The sequence below is a fragment of the Phascolarctos cinereus genome, unplaced genomic scaffold, assembly GCF_003287225.1.
Source record: "Phascolarctos cinereus isolate Bilbo 61053 unplaced genomic scaffold, phaCin_HiC Scaffold_2;HRSCAF=192, whole genome shotgun sequence".
Lineage (NCBI taxonomy): Eukaryota > Metazoa > Chordata > Mammalia > Diprotodontia > Phascolarctidae > Phascolarctos > Phascolarctos cinereus.
Genome location: NW_027555625.1, coordinates 132,344,623 through 132,365,702, shown reverse-complemented (window position 1 = coordinate 132,365,702; position 21,080 = coordinate 132,344,623). Strand labels below are relative to the sequence as shown.

At 36.2% G+C, this 21,080-nt stretch overlaps 1 protein-coding gene across 3 annotated transcripts in view; it reads right to left on the bottom strand.

Moving 5' to 3' along the window:
- The window catches only part of LOC110203206 (disintegrin and metalloproteinase domain-containing protein 2), a 145,540-nt gene that overhangs the window by 24,343 nt on the left and 100,117 nt on the right, over positions 1-21,080 (bottom strand). For all 3 annotated transcript variants that reach the window (XM_020979691.2, XM_020979693.2, XM_020979694.2), the window contains 4 exons: positions 10,774-10,860; positions 10,444-10,642; positions 10,179-10,284; positions 6,901-7,084 (listed from right to left, as the gene is read on the bottom strand). In XM_020979691.2, coding sequence (XP_020835350.1) covers positions 6,901-7,084; positions 10,179-10,284; positions 10,444-10,642; positions 10,774-10,860 — 576 coding nt within the window. The remainder of the gene's footprint in view (positions 1-6,900; positions 7,085-10,178; positions 10,285-10,443; positions 10,643-10,773; positions 10,861-21,080) is intronic.

Sequence of the window (21,080 nt, the reverse complement as noted above, 5' to 3'; positions counted from 1 at the left end):
AGCTCAAAAAGGATTTTGAGAAGCAAGTAAGAGAAGTAGAGGAAAAACTGAGAGTGACACAAGAAAATCATGAAAAACAAGTCAACAGCTTGCTAAAGAAGACCCAAAAAAATACTGAAGAAAATAACACCTTAAAAAATAGCCTAACCTAAATGGCAAAAGAGGTCCAAAAAGCCAATGAGGAGAAGAACGCCCTAAAAAGCAAAATTGGCCAAATGGAAAAGGAAATCCAAAAGCTTACTGAAGAAAATACTTCCTTAAAAATTAGAATAGAGCAATTGGAAGATAGTGACTTTATGAGAAATCAAGACACTGTAAAACAAATCCCAAAGAATGAAAAATAGAAAACAATGTGAAATAGTTCACTGGAAAAACAATGACCTGGAAAATAGATCCAAGAGAGAGAAATTAAAAATTATTGGACTATCTGAAAGCCATGATCAAAAAAAGAGCCTAGACATCATCTTTCAAGAAATTATCAAGGAAAACTGCCCTGATCGTTTAGAACCAGAGGGCAAAATAGAAATTGAAAGAATCCACCAATCACCTCCTGAAAGAGATCCCCAGAGGAAAACTCCTAGGAATATTGTAGCCAAATTCCAGAATTCTCAGGTCAAGGAGAAAATATTGCAGGCAGCCAGAAAGAAACAATTCAAGCATTGTGGAAACACAATCAGGATAACACAAAATTTAGCAGCTTCTACATTAAGGGACCTGAGGGCTTGGAGTATGTTATTCCGGAAGACTAAGGAGACAGGATTACAACCAAGAATCACCTACCCAGCAAAACTGAGTATAATCCTTCAGGGGAAAAAATGGTTGTTCAGTGTAATAGAGGACTCTCAAGCATTCATGATGAAAAGACCAGAACTGAATAGAAAATTAGAATTTCAAGTACAAGACTCAAGTGGAACATGAAGAGGTAAACAGGAAAGAGAAATCATAAGAGAGTTACAAAGGTTGGACTGTTTACATTCCTGCATGGAAAGATGATATTTGTAACTCATGAGTCCTTTGTCAGTATTAGGGTAGTGGCAGAGAAAAAATTATATGTATGTATAGATAGATAGAGGGCACAGGGTGAGTTGAAGATGAAGGGGTAATATTTGGAGAATAAAATTTAGGGGTGAGAGTATTATACTGGGAGAAGGAGAAAGGGAGCGATAGAATGGGGTAAAGTATCTCACATAAAACAGACAAGAAAAGGCTTTTACAATGGAGGGGAAATGGGGGAAGATGAGAGGGAATGAGGGAATCTTATTCTCATAGGATTTGACTTAAGGAAGGAATGACATATACAATGGGGTATGGAAATCTATCTTACCCTACAGGAAAATAAGGGGGGAAGGGAACAAGAGAACAGGGGGATGACAGAGGAGAGGGAAGATTGGTGGAGGGGATAATCAGAAGCAAACACTTCTGTGGAGGGACAGGTTCAAAAGAGAGAACAGAATAAATGGGGAGCAGAATAGGATGAAGGGAAATATACTTAGCTTTTCACAACATGACTACTATGAAAGTGTTTTGCATGACTACACATGTATAACTTGTATCAAGTCACTTGCCTTTTCACTGAGGGTGGGTGGGGAGGGAGGAAAGAGGAAAATTTGTAACCCAAAGTTTTAAAAACACATGTTAAAAAAATTGTTTTCACATGCAAGTGGGAAATAAGAAATACAGGAAATGGGATTTTGACATATATCTTGCCCTACAGGAAAACAGAAGGGGTAGGGGATAAGAGTAGGGGGGTGAGAAATAGAAGGGAGGGCAGATTAGGGGAAGGGGTACACAGAATGCATGCCATCTTGGGGTGGTGGAGGGATGAGATGGGGAGAAAATTTGGAATTCAAAATCTTGAGAAAGTGAATATTGAAAACTAAAAATAAATAAATTTTTAAAAAACTAAAGAAAAAAATTATGATTAGCTAACCTTAATGAATTAAATTCAAAGGCTCAGATGAACTTCATCCCAACTTCCAGAAGAAATGACTAATGTGATTGCTGTTACTGTAACTGAACTTAGAAATATAATGAAGAATGAGAGTAGTGCTGCAGGATGGAAGAAGATTAGATAGTTGTCCCAATTTCCAAAAATGAGTAAGACAGTGGAATGTGAAGACTATATATGATGGATCTCAACTTTTACTGGCAAAATTCTAGAGAGAGTTAATGGTCATTTAGTAAAGGAAGCAACCACAACAAAAAGTAAGCATGTACACATGTTGGCTTATAAAATGTGTAGACAACACAAAGCTAGAAAAGTTTTTAATATGTTATGTAAGAAGAACCAAAGAAATCTAGACAACTAATTTGATCTTGGGCAAAATATCTGGAATTAGTGGCTTTCTGTACTCTGTCCTTATTAGATGATATCTGGATGCTACATATTAAGAAAAAAATCACTGATAAACTGAAAAACAGAAGAGAGTGACCAGAATGATCAAGGGCATCGAAATCAAGGGTTGGTAAAACAATTGGGGATGTTTAAGCTAGAAGAGTGAAGACTTAGGAGGACATCACAAAACCAAAGAATCTACCAGCTGAAAATGGTCTCAGAGCCAAGGATGAAGGAAGAAGGAAGAAATGAATTTTCTTAAAGGTGGTATCATTGTTGAAAGCCATTGAAAGAAAAATACAAAGAGAAAATGAAGGAATCTATAAAGACATTTATATTGGAGCATACACAGAAAAGACGAAGCAATTCCTTTAGAAGTCTCAACCTCCCTTCGTTAAAAAAATAAAAAGAGAGACAGAGAGGCTGAAAAGCCTATTAAGTGGACACAAAATTATCCTAGAGGTTGAATGGAATGGAGGAAGGCTTAGTTAATAAGATCGTGTACATGGCGAGGGAAGGAAATTTGGAAAGTGTTTGCTACAACCATCTCATTTTTAAGATGAGAAGTTTAGGTTCAGATTGAGAGAGTAGCAAGATATGCAGGTAGAGAACAGCAGAGCACAGACTTAGCCCTGGTCAAATCTTCTGCTGTGAAATCCAGTGCTTCTTCCTCCACACTGATCTCCCTCATTCATTAATGACTATTTCTGGAGGGAGTGTGGGACTATAAGGATGTAGTAACATTAATTAGTATATCTGGGGGTATAGCTCTACAGTTTTTCAAATGGAAATATGAAAAGTGAAAGAAATGAGGGGGTACAGAGCCAGTTGGCTCTGAACAAGGCTGTAAAGAAAGCTCTTGTCTTTTGGACTTTACCCTTTGGTGTATTTTTTTGTACCAAACATTGCCTGGGTAGGGTAGGAAACTTCAAAAGTCTCTCTCCTCCTGTGTAGGGGGTGGAGAGGAGGAGAGGGCGTAGTTCTTTGGACTAAAGGTTTCTCAGGGAAAGGAGACATTTCAGGAGCATCTATTCTTAGATAGATGATCATATTCCACTCCTGGAGAGGAGGATTCTAGATCTTATCGTTGTGGAGAACTAAGATCTAGAGAGATTAAAGGATTACAGAATCAAAGAGCTTGAGCTTCTGGCTCCTTATCTAAAACTGAGGCCCAAGTTCACATGGATGATAAACTCTAAGAAGCAGGATTTGAACCTACAATCCCCTGACTTTGAAGCCAGTGCTCTTTACTACACTACACTTCCTTCTGATGACCTAAGTTGCCCCAAGAAGATGTAGGGAGCAAAAGGCAGAACCTAGATCCCTAACAGTATCACTTCCACATGACTAATATTTTAATTTCCACAAATTAATATTTTGAGGAATACAGCTCCTCAAAGGAATGTCAAAGAGAAGAAGAAGGGAGAATAGAGATCAAAAATCATATATTTAGCTGGGTTAACAGTTTTTGTTTCTAAAAGCCTCACCATGTATGTGGGTCATGGAGGGCATAAAAAAATAACATTTATACACAAAACTCATAAAAGGAGATTATATCTTAGAATATCACAATAAGGGAAAAATCTGCTGGTTCCTTCTGTTACACCTTCAAACTTAGCCAAGTACCTCCTGTCCTTCAAAAAAGATCCTTCACTGGACCTTACCAGACCCTGATGCTAGCATTCTATACATCTTTTTTTTTTCTCAGCCAAACTACTAGAAAAAAGTGCTGATCATACTCACTGTTTCCACTTCCTCTTCACTAACTCACCTCTCACCTCTATGCAATCTGGCTTCCATTCTCATCACTCAACTGAAAATACCAATAATTTCTTAATTACTAATTCTAATGGTCTTTCCTCAGTCAGTCCTTATCTTTGTTGCCTCCACATTTGTCACTGTTGACTACCATCTCCTTCTGGATATTCTCTTTTTTCTGCATTTTTGTGTAATAGGTTTCCTGGTTCTCTGACTACCTATATGATCATTCCACAGTATCCTTTGCAGACCACCATTCATATCACACCACCTATTTGCAGATGTACCAGAAGAATCTATTCTGCGGCCCCTTCTTTCTCTATAGTTTGTGAACGGTTCAGCTGAGTTTAATTATCCTTTCCATACAGATGACTCTGAGATCTAAAACTTCATCCTTTTTTTCTCCTGAGCTCCTGTCTCAAATCCCCAACTGGCTGTCAGGCATTTCAAATTGGATGTCTGAAAGGAATCTCAAAGTCAACCCCTAAGCACAATGCTTGGCCTGCAGTAAGCACTTGATAAATATTTTTTCATTAATTCATATATTGACTTATGCCCAGTCAATCAACAGGCATTTATTAAGCACCTCCTGTGTGCCAGGCACTATGTTAAGTGCTGGGGATACAAAGAAAAGCAAAAAATCCCTGCTGTCAAGAATCTCAAAGTCTAATTGGGGCAACAATATGCAAACATTTATGTCCACACAAGCTACAAAGAGAACAAATAAGGAATAATCAACAGAGGCAAAGCACTCACATTAAGAAAAGTGGGAAAGGCTTCTTGTAGGAGGTGGGAACTTAGCTAGAACATAAAGGAAAGGGGGAAGTCAGGAGATAGAGATGAGGAAGGAGAGTGTTCCAGGCATGGTAAAGTTGAAATGAAGTGAAAATGCCAGAGTCAGGAGATGCAGTATTTTGTGCAAGACACAGCTAGGAGCCCAATGTCACTGGATCACACAGTAAGTGGTGGGGGAGGGGGAGTAAGAGGGCTTTAAACAAGATTGGAAAGGTAGGAATGAGTCATATCATGAAGGGCTTTAAAAAACCAAGCAGAAATGGATTTTCTAGGTTGTGATTCCAAGTTCACATCTCTTCTGACCTTCTGAGAGGCTCTTTAAAGAAATTCCTTTATGTAATGCTACAAAAAAATACAGATTTTAACCCTAAAATTTGCAGACTTCTGAGAAGGCTTCGCCTCTAAGCTACTATATTTGGCTTTGAGATCTGTTTGTGTGGAGAAAAGACTGGAAATGTCAGGTTTGAAATGTTTCTTGAAATGTGCTACTACCATTTTGTAATATACATTTGGCCAGTAAAATCTGAGCAGACCATAAAAAAGACTGTTAAGAATTAAGTAGACATAATTGTTACTAGAGCAGAATAAGTTGGGATCTTGCTTAGTCAGGAAAATGCCATACCCAGAGTAGAAAAGATTGGAAAAATAAAGGGGTGGGGCAGCTAGGTGCACTGGCCCTGAAGTCAGGAGGACCTGAGTTCAAATCCAGCCTCAGACCAAACACTTGACACTTACTAGCTGTGTGACCCTAGGAAAGTCACTTAACCCCAATTGCCAAAAAAAAAAAAGAAAGGGGTGATGGTCTTGATGGTAGCTTGCCTTCTGATGTCATTGGCCCCAATCATTGTTAACAATGCCAGATATTACTGTTTTTACTTTATGATTTTTCCCCTCCATTTCTTGAAGACATCACCTACTGTTGCTAATTAGTAGGACAGTTGCTAATACTGCTACAAGAAAGAAAATATTTAACTAGTTACATATTTTCTATAGAGGTTGTTTGGTTATAACCATGTTTTGAGCCTGATTCCATATATTGGATTAAATACATCTATTTTAGTTGAATGAATTAGAAAATCAAATTGATTTTAGAAATTCTCATTAATATGGTAAGAATGCTGATGAATTAGCTGTCTATTGACAAAGGCATATTGTCAGTAGATGGTTTATTACATGTTCATGAAAGATATGATGAAATCATAATAATGAATGTGAGTTGTGCATTTGATGAATGAATTGGCCTTTGGTAGTTATATAGAAGCAATGGGAATGACAATTATTAAGAGGTTAGCTGGGCTTTCCTAAATACCTTTTTGTTTCTTTGTCTTGGAAGTGGTCATAGGTCTATCTATTATACTTCTTAGATAATAGAAAGACATATTGCATGGAATGGCAATTCTGAACCCAAGCTTTACCTAGTACCAAAATGTGATTAAAGGAAATTAGGACCAAAAGAATTACATAAGCCTAAAGATACCCTCAGTTGTCTAGGCAACTGGAAAGCAGAGCTAAGTGAAGAGGTAGCTAGGGATACATATAGCCAAGGATAAGTTTGCATCACGGCTGAGGAGCCCACCTCCAGAAAAGTATTTACGAGTTAAATCAGAGTCACTTTATGAGATGGATACATCTCTCTGTTAGAGGAGATGTATGCTAGTTCATCCCCCTAAAGACATTCTTCTTTTTTTTATTTCCATCTCTCATTCTTGAACAATTAAAGAAGAGAAGGCTAAAACTGCTAACTCCACTACATCCACCCCCAAAGATGCAATGAAAACAGAAAGATTATCTGTCCAACTCCAATCCATAATGATCTCACCTCATCCTAGACTAACTATTATGTCTTCTATCTATGTACATCAAAAAATATTGTAGACCTTACATTACTTTTTAAGGATCTGAGAAAGTTTACAGAATTTAAGGTTGAAGTTTAGGATAACAGAAAAAAATGTGTTCCAATTGTCTTGAAGGTCAGACTCACTTTTTAAGATACAAAAATAAATTGTTGTTACCTTTTTATAACCACAAGCGACTCCATCACGTACAAACATGGGGTCCTGAGAATTGTCAGATGCCAAGTAGTCTAAGGTGATACACGTATTTCCTCTTGCAGTAACATAAATGGCAGTTGCATCTGTTCTATTAAATGGCTGTCGACTTTTAAAGTCACATATTAGTTTTCCACAGCGGAGGTCCCTATAAATGTGTCAGGAGGAAAATTATTATTATCCATTTAGCAGTTGATCACAATATTGTAGCTGTATAACAACTGAAATACATTTTAAAGTTCTGACCTAAACAATGAATTCTTTAAAAAGGATAAATCAATTTTATTGCCAATATTAAGCAATGGAAGGGCAGACCAAAGAAAAAGGATAAATTACATAAAAGTTTCTAAAGTCTGTGTTTCACTTCCCTAACTCCTTTATGAGGCAGCTTGGTGGTATAGTAGATAGAGCACTGGGCTCAGACCTGAGCTCAAATTCAGCCTCAGAAACTGCCTAGCTGTGTGACCTTGGACAAATCACTTAATCTCTGCCACTGGAAAAGAAAATGGCAAACCACTCTAGTATCTTTGCCAAGAAAAGTCCATGGACAGTATGGTCCAAGGGGTCACAAAGGGTCCCAGATGACTAAGGACCAAACAAAAACTCCTTTACTGTCCTGATTTTCCTTTTATCTTTCTGTCTAGTTTAGCTCCTACTTTCTACATTCCTTAGCCATAGCCAGGGATGTGGAAACATGGCGTTCTACATCCTTGGGTATGGCCTTTTGACAGAGTCCAAGTTTACGGAAGAAATCCTTCTATTAAGGATATTTGTTCTATGAAGTTTGGATTCAGCCCAAGACACAGAGGGCCATGTATGCCCTTGAGGCTGCAGGTTTCCCACCCCTGACCATAGCCATTGTTCTAAAAGTTTTATTTTCTCCTCCAGATTCCAACCTAACAATCTCCACCTCCACTACATACACATACACACACACACACACACACACACACACACACACACACACCCCATGATCACAGAAAATAAATTAGACTATTACTTAAGAAAGAATATTTGGGTCATTTTAGTGCATCTTCCTCAATTTCCATCTTGCTACTGTGGAAGTGAACATCATTATCTTTCTCTTTCCCTCTAGTAACAGAAGAAGAGGTAACATTAATTCCTCTTGGTATACCTTTGGCTTCATCCTCTCCTACCTCCTTTGGAACCTTGTTCCAATCCTCTGTCATTCATTTTCATAGATTCACAGAATTTCACAGTTGTAGGGGTCTTAGTGATCATCTAGCCCAACCAATGCCTGAAAAAGAATTCCCTCTGCAACATACCTGACAAGTAGTTATCTAGTGTTTGTTTAGGATATCAAATGAGATATATCCACCATCTCATCAATCTATCCATCTCCAATGACTTCCTCCTGACTATAAACATGTTCAGGTTTCTCCAATCCAAGAAAAAGAATTATATCAACACTTCTACCCTATCTAAATACTATCCCATCTCCTTCCTGCCCTTCATAGCCAAACTCCTGAATAAGTTATCCCCATCCAATGCTTCCACTCTTGCTAGCTAATCTTTATTCAACCTTTGGTGACCTCTTAATTATGAAATAAAATACTTTCTTTCAGTCTTCAACCTTCTTGACCTCTCTGCAATATGTACTTTTGGGCTCTTCTTCCTTCTGGGTATCTTTTACTCTCTTATTGTTAGAGACACCACTCTTTCCTTGTTTCCCCTCTTCCTTCAGCTAGTTCAAAGATCAGTGGAATAGATTAGGTACACAAGACTCAGTAGTAAATTGTCTATCCATAAAGTGTTTGATAAACCCAAAGACCCACACTTTTGAGACAAGAACTCACTATTTGACAAAAACTTCTGGAAAACTAGAAAACAGTATGGCAGAAACTAGGTATAGACCAATCTCATACCGTATACCAAGATGAGATCAAAATGGGTTCATGATTTAAATATAAATAGTAATACCATAAACATATTAGGAAAGAAAGGAATAGTTTATCTTTCAAATCTATGCAAAAGGGAAGAATTTATGAACAAACAAGAGAGAAAGCAATACTAGATGTATAATGAATAATTCTTATTATATCAAATTTAAAGGGTTTTGCACAAACAAAACCAATGCAACCAAGATAAAAAGAAAAGAAAAGAGCTTGAAACAATTTTTACAGCAAGTATTTCTGATAAAGGCCTCAAATTTATAAGAGTCAAATTTGTAAGAATACTAGTCATTCCCCAATTGATAAATGGTCAAAGGATATGAAAAGTTTTCAGACAAAGAATTCAAAGGTATCTATAGTCATATGAATAAATGCTCTCAATCACTATTGATTGCAGAAACGAAAATTAAAACAACTTTGAGGTGACACCTCACACCTATCAGATTGGCTAATATGATAAAAAGCTATCAGATTGGCTAATATGACAGAAATGCAAAATAAAGGGATGTGGGAAAACAGGGACACTGACGCACCATTTGAAGAGTTGTAAACTGAGAAAACCATTCTGGAGAACAATGTGGAACTGTCCCCAAAGGGCTATAAAACTGTGCATACCCTTTAATCCAAGTATAGTACTCCAGGTCCATATCCCAAAGAGCCAAAAAGTGGGGGGACCTATTTGTACAAATATATTTATAGCAGCTCTCTTTTTAGTTGCAAAAAATTGGACATTGAGGGAATGCCCATCAATTGAGGAAAGCCTGAACAAGTTGTGATATATGATTGTAATGGAACATTATTGTGCTATAAGAAATGATGAGTAGGATGATTTCAGAAAAACCTTTGTGTTTTTCTTGTGTAAGCAAGTTTCACTTGTGTGAACTGCTGCAGAGTTAAGTGAGCAGAATCAAGAGAAGTTACACAGTAACAGTAGTACTTTACAATGATCAACTGCAAGTGACAGCTATTCTTAGCAGAAAAATGATCCAAGACAATTCCAACGGACTTATGTTGAAAGCTGCTATCCACCTCCAGAGAAAGATCTGATGGAATCTGAATGCATATCTAAGCATACTAGTTTTCACTTTCTGTATTTTTTTCATCTTTTTTTTCCTTTAGGTCTGTGTCTTCTTTCACAACATGTCTACTATGGTGATATGTTTTTCTTGATTGAACATGTCTAACTGGTATTAAATTGCTTTCTGTCTCAGGGAGAGGGAAAATGAGCAAAGGAAAGAGAAATTTTGGAACTCAATTTTTTTAAATGAATATTAAAAATTGGTTTTACAAGCTGAGGAAAAATTTTTTTTAATAAAAAAAAAACCATGCCTCCATCGGCACTGTAGGAATGTTGTCCACCGACGACCACAGTGTCCTGTCCGATCTGCCTTACTATTAAGTTCTTCAAAACAAGCAATAGCACCGAGAGATGAATCTAAAAAAATGACAAGTTACTTATGAATAAAAATAAACTTAACAGATTTTTTACAATAGAATTCAAATGTATTTTTTTTAATAACACTAAGATGTTAATTTACCCATTTCCCAAAGTTTTTTAAGCCTTTGGGGCAACACAGATACTTATCATAATTACCTTGACCAAATATTTCTCTACACTGAGCATTTGGATCTGGGCATTTTCCTTTATAGCAGTAAGCTGTTCTGGAACGGCAATCATGTCCATCTTGAACATGTAAGTCAGGCATGCAGAATTCTGAAGATCCATTACAATATTCAGGGAGATCACAGTCCAAATCAGCACGATTTCTACATTGTGTACCTCTTGCATGAAACTTATAAGGGTAAGGGTTATAAGGAAAACAGGGAGGGATGCAGAATAAAATGGAATATTAATTAATATTAATTCAAAAGTATTAAAAAGTCATGGATAGGCTTTCATCATCCGAAATAACACAGATCTTACCTGACAGTTCTCACAGCACTCTCCTTGGGCACATACTGCTCCACTTTTAAGTTTACATTTTGCACTATCACAACATGTAATGCAACTCTGAAAATAAATAAACTACTATAAAGTTTTGACCAATTTAATTTTGGTTTGAAATATGATATTTTAATATTGATGAAAACTGTTTTAAAGATTATACACAAAAGATAATCTTAATATCACATACAAACATAATGTAAGCATTTATTTTATTTAAACTGGATTAACTCATGTTATTAATAAGTCATACAACTCAACAAAATTGAGTTTTCTGTTTATTTAGAACAAAATTTCTCTAAAATTTTCTAATAGTTCAACATACTCCATGGCCCTTGAGAATCATTCAAGGCCCTAGAGATTTTTTTTAATTTTTTATTAATTCATTTTGATTTATCAATAATCACTTCCACATGCTCTTGAGTTTAAAATTTCCCCCCCCTTCCTCCCCACCCTCCGCAAGACAGTGCACAATCTGATATAGGCAATACATTTACAATCCTATTAAACATATTTTCACATTAGTGATGTTGTAAGTAAAAAATTAAGACCAATAGGAGAAACCATCAGAAAGAGGAAACAAAACTCAACAGAAGAGAAAAAAAATAGCAAATCAACTTCCATAGTTCTTTCTTCGGATGTGGACAGTATTTTCCATCACAAGACCTCTGGAGATCAATATTACTCATTGCACAACGTGGCTGTTATTATGTACAACATTCTCTTGGTTCTGCTCCCTTCACTCAGTATCAGACCATACAAGTCTTTCCAGATTTTTCTGAAGTCAGCCTGTTCATCATTTCTTATAGCACAATAGTATTCCATTATGTTCAGATACCACAACTTGCTCAGCCATTCCCCAATTGATGGCCATCCTCTCAAATTCCAATTCTTTGCCACCACAAAAAGAGCTGCTATGAATATTTTTTACATGTGGGTCCTTTTCCCATTTGTTGATCTCTTTGGGATATAGCCCTAGAAGTGCTATTGCTGGGTCAAAGGGTATGCACATTTTTATAGCCCTTTGGGCATAGTTCCAAATTGTTCTCCAAAATGGTTGGATCATTTCACAACTCCACCAACAATGCATTAGGGTTCCAATTTTCCCACATCTTCTCCAACATTCATCATTTTCCTATTTTGCCATGTTGGCCAATCTGACAGATGTGATGTGGTACCTCAGAGTTGTTTTGATTTGCATTTCTCTAATCAATAATGATTTAGAGCATTTTTTCATATGACTATAGATGGCTTTAATTTCTTCATCTGAGAACTGTCTGTTCATATCCTTTGACCATTTATCAATTGGGGAATGGCTTGTATTCATAAATTTGTCTTAATTCTCTATATATTTTAGAAGTGAGAGCCTTATCAGAGAGACTGGTTATAAAAATTCTTTCCCAATTTTCTACCTTCCTTCTAATCTTAGTTGCATTGGCTTTGTCTGTGCAAAAACTTTCCAATTTAATGTAATCAAAATTATCCATTTTGCTTTTCATAATGTTCTCTATCTCCTGTTTGGTCATGAATTCTTCTGTTGTCCATAGATCTGATAGGTAAACTATTCCTTGTTCTCCCAGTTTACTTATGTATCAGCCTTTATATCTAAGTCATGAACCCATTTTGACTTTATTTTGGTATATGGTGTGAGATTTGGGTCTATGCCTAGTTTCTGCCATACTCTTTTCCAGTTTTCCCAGCAGTTTTTTTCAAAGAGTGGGTTCTTATCCCAGAAGCTGGGGTCTTTGGGTTTATCAAATAATAGATTACTATAGTCATTGACTACTGTGTCTTGCATATTTAACCTATTCCACTGATCCACCACTATTTCTTAGCCAGTACCAAGCAGTTTTGATGATTGCTGCTTTATAATACAATTTAAGATCTGGAATTGCTAGGCCACCTTCCCTGCATTTCTTTTCATTAGTTCCTTTGATATTCTGGACCTTTTGTTTCCAAATGAATCTTGTTATTATTTTTTCTAGCTCTATAAAATAATTTTTTGCTAGTTTGATTGGTATGGCACTGAATAAGTAAATTAGCTTAGGTAGAATTGTCATTTTTATTATATTAGCTCAGCCTACCCATGAGCAACTGATGTTTTTCCAATTATTTAGATCTGACTTTATTTGTGTGAAAAGCGTTTAGTAATTGTGTTCATAGAGTTCCTGGGTTTGTTTCAGGAGGTACTCCTAAATATTTTATAATGTCTACAGTAAGTTTAAATGGAATTTCTCTTTCTATCTCTTGTTGTTGGGTTTTGTTGGTAATATACAGAAATGCTGATGATTTATGTGGGTTTATTTTATAGCCTGCAACTTTGCTAAAGTTGTTTATTATTTCAAGTAGTTTTTTACTTGATTCTCTAGGATTCTCTAAGTATATCATCATGTCATCTGCAAAGAGTGATAGCTTTGTTTCTTTGCCTGTTCCAATACCTTCCATTTATTTTTCTTCTCTTACTACTAAAGTGGTGATGATGGACATCCTTATTTCACCCCCGATCTCATTGGAAATGCTTCTAGCTTCTCCCCATTATATATTATGCTTTCTGAAGGTTTTAGATATATGCTATTTATTATTTTAAGGAAGACTCCATTTATACCTATGCTTTCTAGTGTTTTTAATAGGAATGTGTTGTATTTTGTCTAAAGCTTTTTCTGCATCTATTGAGATGATCATGTGGTTTCTGTTGGTTTTGGTGTTGATATGCTCAATTATGCTGATAGTTTTCCTAATATTGAACCAACCCTGCATTCCTGGTATAAATCCTACCTGGTCATAGTGTATTATTCTTGTGATAAGTTGCTGTAATCTATTGCTAGTATTTTGTTTAAAATTTTTGCATCTATATTCATTAGAGAAATTAGTCTATAATTTTCTTTCTCTATTTTGACTCTTTCCGGTTTGGGTATCAGCATCATATTTATATCATAAAAGAATTTGGTAAGACTCCTTCTTCACCTATTTTCCCAAATAGTCTATATAGTATTGGAATTAATTGTTCTTTAAATGTTTGATAAAATTCGCATGTAAATCCATCTGGCCCTGGAGATTTTTTCCTAGGGAGTTCATCAATGACTTATTCAATTTCTTTTTCTGAGATGGGGTTATTTAAGTATTTTACTTCCTCTTCTGTTAATCTGGGCAATTTATATTTTTGTAAATATGTATCCATCTCACTAAGATTGTCAAATTTGTTGGCATATAGTTGGGCAAAATAATTCCTAATTATTGTTTTAATTTCCTCTTCCTTGGTGGTAGCTTCACCCTTTTCATTCTTGATACTAGTAATTTGGTTTTCTTCTTTCTTTTTTAAATTAAATTAACCAAAGGTTTATCTATTTTTTTTTTTTCATAAAACCAGCTCTTAGTTTTATTTATTAGTTCAATAGTTTTCTTAATTTCAATTTAATTTTTCCTTTGGTTTTCAATATTTCTAATTTGGTGTTTGAGGATTTTTAATTTGTTTTTTGTTTTTTTTTTTAGTTTTTCTTTTACTTGGATGCCGAATTCATCAATCTCCATTTTTTCTATTTTATTTAAATAAGCATTATGAGATATAAAACTTCCCCTAAGAACTGCTTTTGCTGCATCCCATAGTTTTGGTATGTTGTCTCATTATTGTCATTCTCTTGAATGAAATTATTGATTGTTTCTATGATTTGTTGTTTGACCCAATCATTTTTTAGGATTAGATTATTTAGTTTCCAATTATTTTTTAGTCTATCTTTCCATGGCCCTTTATTACATATAATTTTTATTGCATCATGATCTGAAAAGGATGCATTTAATATTTCTGCCTTTCTGCATTGGATTGTGAGGTTTTTATGCCCTAGTACATGGTCAATTTTTGTGTATGTGCCATGTACTGCAGAAAAAAGTATATTCCTTTCTATCTCCATTCACTTTTCTCCAGAGGTCTGTCATACCTAACTTTTCTAATGTTTTATTCACCTCCTTAACTTCTTTCTTGTTTATTTTGTGGTTAGATTTATCTAGTAGAGAAAGGGGGAGGTTGAGGTCCCCACTAGTATAGTTTTGCTGTCTATTTCTTCCTGTTACTCCCTGAACTTCTCCTCTAAGAATCTGGATGCCATACCATTTGGTGTATATATGTTTAGTAATGATATTACTTCATTGTCTATGGTGCCTTTTAGCAGGATGTAGTTTCCTTCTTTATCTCTTTCGATGAGATCTATTTTTGCTTTTGCTTTGTCTGAGATCAGGATTGCTACCCTGGCTTTTTTCACTTTAGCTGAAGCATAATATATTCTGCTCCAGCCTTTTACCTTTACCCTGTATGTGTCACTCTTTTTCAAATGTGTTTCCTGTAAACAACATATTGTAGGATTATGGTTTTTAATCCATTCTGCAATCCGTTTCCATTTTATGGGAGAGTTCATCCCATTCACATTCACAGTTATGATTACTATCTGTGTCTTTTTCTCCATCCTTTTCCCCCTTTATGCTTTTCTTTCTCCTTTTTCCCCCCTTCACTAGTGTTTTGCTTTTGACCACCTCCTTCAGTCCCTCCTCCCTTTATTATCCCTTTCCCTTTTCTTCCCCTTTACTTACTGCTTCTTCCTCCCTTCTTTTCCCCTCCCTTTTCTTTCCCCTTTCCTCCTACTGCCTATAGGGCAAGTTAGATTTCTATACCTAACTGATTATTTATGCCCTTCTTGAGCCAAATCTGATGAGAGTAAGGTTCAAACAATGCTCACCCTCCCTTCTTTCCCTCTGCTGTAATAGGATTTTGTGTCTTTTCCTGTAATGTAATTTACCCTTGTCTGCCTCCTCCTTTCTCAGTACATTTTCTAAGATCAGATAATCCACTTATTTGGATCCATTTAACCCACTTGATTAGATTTTTTTTATCATTACATCAAAGTCAACTAATATCCCCCTTTATGTATACTCCTTTAACATGGTGTAATAACAATACAGTTCTCAAGTTGCAAGTGTCATATTCCCTTGTAGGGTGTAAACAGCCCTTATTAACAACATATTGTATCTTTCTGTCCCATTTACCTTTTTATGTCCTTCTTGAGTCTGTACTTGAAGATCAAATTTTTGTTGAGCTCTGGTCTTTTTATCAGGAAGTTTGGAAGTCCCTATTTGTTGAATATCCATCTCCTCCCTTGAAAATCATGCTCATTTTTGCTGGGTAGTTGATCCTTGGCTGCATTCCAAGCTCCTTTGCCTTAGGGAATATCATGTTCCATGCCCTGCGGTCTTTTAATGTAGAAGCTGCAAGGTCCTGTGTAATCCTGACTGTGGTTCCATGATATTTAAATTGTTTCTTTCTGGCTGCTTGCAGCACCTTCTCTTTCATCTGGTAATTTTGGAATTTTGCTATTATATTCCTTGGCATTTTCAATTTGGGATCTCTTTCAGGTGGTGAGCAGTGGATTCTTTCTATGGTTATTTTCCTTCTGGTTCTAGGACTTCAGGAGTTTTCCTTTATGATTTCCTGAAAGATACTGTCCAGGCTTTTTTTTTCATCATGATTTTCAGGTAGTCCAATAATTTTTAAATTGTCTCTCCTGATCATTTTCCAGGTCAGTTGTTTTACCAATGAGGTATTTTACATTTTCATCTATTTTTTCATTTTTTTGTTTCTGTTTGACTGATTCTTGCTCTCTCATAGAGACATTAGTTTCCATTTGTCCAATTCTAGTTTTTAACAGATTGTTTTCTTCTGTTAGTTTTTGTACTTCCTTCTTCAATTGGCCAATTGTATTTTTAAGGGACTTGTTTTCTTCAGTGTACTTTTTTTCCAATTGGCCAATTGTATTTTTTAAGGACTCTTCTACCTCTCTCATTTGACTTTTAAAATCCTTCTTGAGCTCTTCTAAGAAGGCTTTTTGGGCTTCAGACCAGTTCATATTCCCTTTTCATGTTGCAGCTGTGGGTTTGTTGACAATGCTGTCCTCTTCAGAATTTCTGTCTTGATCTTCACTCTTCTCATGATATGAATCTATGGTATGTTTCTTTTTACTCATGGTGTTTCTTTATTCCCTGGCCTTTAAAAAGATTGAGCTCTCCTGCTGGGGAGCAGAGGGCACTGGCCTTGTGTTGGCAGCCTAGGTCTTGGTCACTGGCTTTGTGTGCTGGGGCCTCTTATGTTGGCAGTTGGAGGCAGGTTACCTGGTGTTGGGCTGGAATCAGCAAGGCTGGAACTTTAGAGCAATTCTAGGTTGCTTTCTTCAGCTCCTTCAGATGAATGCTGTAGGGTGTTTATCTGCCTGGGGTCCTTTGTAGTGCTGCTTCCCTTATTTTTGCTGAGGCACTGGGAGACCTGTTTACTGTAGAATGCCGAGGCACCAGGATCTCCTCCTGGTGTGCTAAAGTGGGGCTTTCCACTAGCTGGCTGGATGCCTCCCATTCTATACTGCTCCCCTTCCCCCAGGGTAAGAGGGGCCTTTCCTGTTAATCTGTCAAGCTACTTGGGCTACTGCACTGCTGCTCCATGTCTTTCTTCTGGTCCAGCTGTTCCAGGGTTTTTTCTGGGGTGATATTTTCTGAGCTTTCAGAGGTTCATAGGGGAGGGTGAGAGTGACTGCCTTTTTACTCCACCATCTTGGCTCCCAGAAGCAGAAGTCCCTAGAGACTATTTCAAGCGTATTTAAAATGACTTCTCCAAAAGGATAGAGAAGCTCAAAAGACATAAAAGGAACAGATACACATAATAATGATACACACCCTTGTACTTTCACTCAGGGTCTTTTTATGAATCCATATTTTCAATTCAAGATATAAAATAATCAGAAGAAAATCCTTTAATATTTTTTTCTGGCCACCTATTATACAAATATACATACAAATACATACACAAATATATATATATATATATATATAATATATATATATATATATGTATATATGTATATGTATATATATACATATATATACATATACATATATATATACATATATATATGTATGTATATATATATACATATATACATATATATATACATATATATACATATATATATATTTATATATATACACATATATATACATATACATATATATACATATATATGTATGTATATATATATATATATACACATATATACATATATATATATATACATATATATACATATATATATATATATACACATACACAATATATACTCTAGGAGGTTAGTAGGCTTCTCTGTTTTTAACTTACACACTCCTGAATGAGAAGGCACTATTATTCTAAATAAGGGCAGACTCATCATCACACTACGGTTCTGTTTTCTTCAGTGCTGTTCCTCACCTATGCCTGGAATCATTTGCTAATACATCAGTATTCTAACTAATGGAAATTTGAAAATACCAGAGAATATACACATTAAAAAATAGCACCCAAATGCAAAAGACCCCAAGACCTCTTCCAAATATGGGAATATCAAGCAAAATTTCAGGAAGCTGTTGAAAAAGTTCTCTCGTATGTCAAATCTTCTATTAAATTCAGGGGATTTTTTCTTTTTCTTTTTGTTTTTTTTACAAAATCCTGAAAATCTGACAATTCATTAAATATCCATTTTCTTTCCATTCAGAATTATGCTTACTTTTGTTGGGCAGGTTATTTTCAACCACAACCCCAGTTCTTTTGCTCTTTGATATGTAGCGTTCCAAGACCTGCAGTCTTCTAGTGTCACTGCTACTAGGTTTTGTGTGATTCTACTTGTGGCACTACCATATTTAACTTGTTTTTTTCTTGTTGCTCGTAATATTTTCTCCTTGAGCTGGGGGTTTCAGAATTTGACTATGATATTCCTGTGGGTTTTCCTTGCAGGATCTCTTTCAGGTGGTGATCAGTGATTTTTTTCTATTTCTACTTTCCCCTCTTATTCTAATGCTTCAGGACAGTTTTCCTTCATGATTTCTTGTATTATTATGTCAAGATTCTTTTTATGATCATAGCTTTCAGGTAATCCAATTATTCTTATGTTTTTTCTTCTTGATCTGTTCTCCAGATCAGCTGTTTTTCTTATAAGATGTTTCACATTCTATTCTATTTTTTCATTCTCTATATTTTGTTATTCTTTGATCTCTTATAACTTTGCTAGCTTTCTGTTGCCCAATTCTGATTTTCAAGGAGTCATTTTCTTCCTTAACACTCTGAATCTCCTTTTCAAATTGGTTGACTTTGTACTCATAATCTTCTTGTTTTCCTTAGGTTGTTTTTTTCTTTTTAATTTAGTTTTTCTCCTCAATCTCATTTGATTTTTAAAATCTTTTTTAATTTCTTCTATGAATTCTTTTTGGGCAGGTGACCATTTGACATTTCTCTTTGGGGCAGAAGGGGATTTCTTTGATTCAGTATCCTCCTCTGAAGATGAACCCTGGTCTTCTCTATTCCCCTAGTAATTCTCTATGGTCGGGTTCTTTCTTCTTTCCCTGTTCATTTGTTTTTATTTGCAGCAGCTTGGTTTTTGTAATCACCTCTAGCCCTGGGGTATGGTAGGTGGTGCCTCTGGCCTCAGATCCTCCTTCAGTTCCCCCTTCTGGCCTGGAACTGAAACCAAGACCTCCAGCCTCCTGTAAGTGCCCACAGCCAGTGGTGTTCCCCCACACCCCACCTCCCCATTGCTTCTGCACTCACTGGGCTGTACTGGTTCCTCCTTGTCCCTAGCCACATTTCTGAAGCACAGATGGGTCTGGCGTTCCTTATCAGCAGAGGTTCCTGTGATCTTCACCAGCTCAGATGCCCAACTCCCCTCACTGTCCCAGTGGTAAAAGTTCCTGTGGCTGGAGCCAAGGCAGCTTCCCAACACAGCTAACCCCAGGGTTTGCTGCTTGTTGTTTAAGTGGACCTAGCTTGGAGGTGTTTACTTTTCACAGGGACCCAACATCATCCTGGGATTTTTCTTCAGATCTTCTTCAATGGTCCCAGGATGACCACTGTTTTGCTCCTACTTTTATTTATTTTTAGCCTTCTATGTTCACTCTGAGGTGCTATTATTATCTTGTTTGCAGGGGAAAGCTGGAGACCTTGGAATTTTCTGACCTACTCCACCATCTTCCCAGAATCCTCTCCAATAACAAGTGTTGCTGTTCCTATGCTCACAATATCTCTTACATCTATCTCCTTCCCTACACTCACACAGATAACACCATGGTTCACACCTTCATAACTCTCACTTAAATTAATATAATAACTTCTTAACTGATCTCTCTCCTCCAAGTCTGTCACCACTCCAGCCAAAGTAATTTTCCTTAAGTGATTTCCCCTGCTAAATAAACTCTATTTACTTCCTATTGCCTCAGATAAAATATAAACTCTTCTGTTTGGCTTTTAAAGGTCTTCATGATCTGGCCTCAACTTATCTTTTCAGTGTCATTACACATTGTTCCTCCTCCCACATTCTGTGATCCAGCCAAACTGGTCTTCGCTCTGTTCATCATTCATGATACTTCATCTTCAATGTTTGTACCTTTGCCCTAGCCCACAATCCCTCCATATCTATGCTTTGTATATGCAGCTCTTCCTTTTATATGCAGCTCAGGAAATATCTTTTACATGGAGACCTTCTTGATGCCCCAACTGCTAGCACCCTCCCTCCCAAAACTCTCTATTTAGCTTCTTTGCATATAGTTGTATTTATTGAGTTTATGTTTATAATGTATATATTTGTATAGGTTCTTGCTCTTTGTGTATGTTCTGAGCTTCTTGTGAATAGGGCTTCTTCCATTCTTTATACTTATATACTCAGCGCCTGGCACATAGTAGGCACCTAATAACTACTTGTTCATTGATTGAGTCTACAAAATGCTACTTTTTACAATTTTGTAAGCTCACTGGAGCTTTGTTTTTTGTAGCTATTTCTCCTCATTTGTACTACTCTGGTTGACGGATTGTGGATGGAAAACTTATGAGGCATTCAGAGACCCCATATTTTTTCCTAGATGAAATTATCTTCCCATGTTCCTGTATACCTAGATGGCTATCAAGATAATTTAACAGGCAAGGGGGAAAAGGTAATGCAGACATTTCACATAAGGCAAACTGAAAGGCAGTATAGCACAGTGAACAGGGACTAGATTAGAAACAAAAGGCTTGGTTTCGAGGTTGGATCCACCTCTATGAGCCACATGACCACGTGGAGGCCACTAAGCCTTATGAAGTTTCTTCATCTGTCAAATATGGCTAATGATTTTTTTACTATGCCAGGAGAAAAGTATTTTGTTTATCAAATAATGATATATAAACATGAACTATTCATATTTTTCATATGTTTCTCTATGAACCATGTTTATTTTGAAATGTAAAATCTGTTAAGATA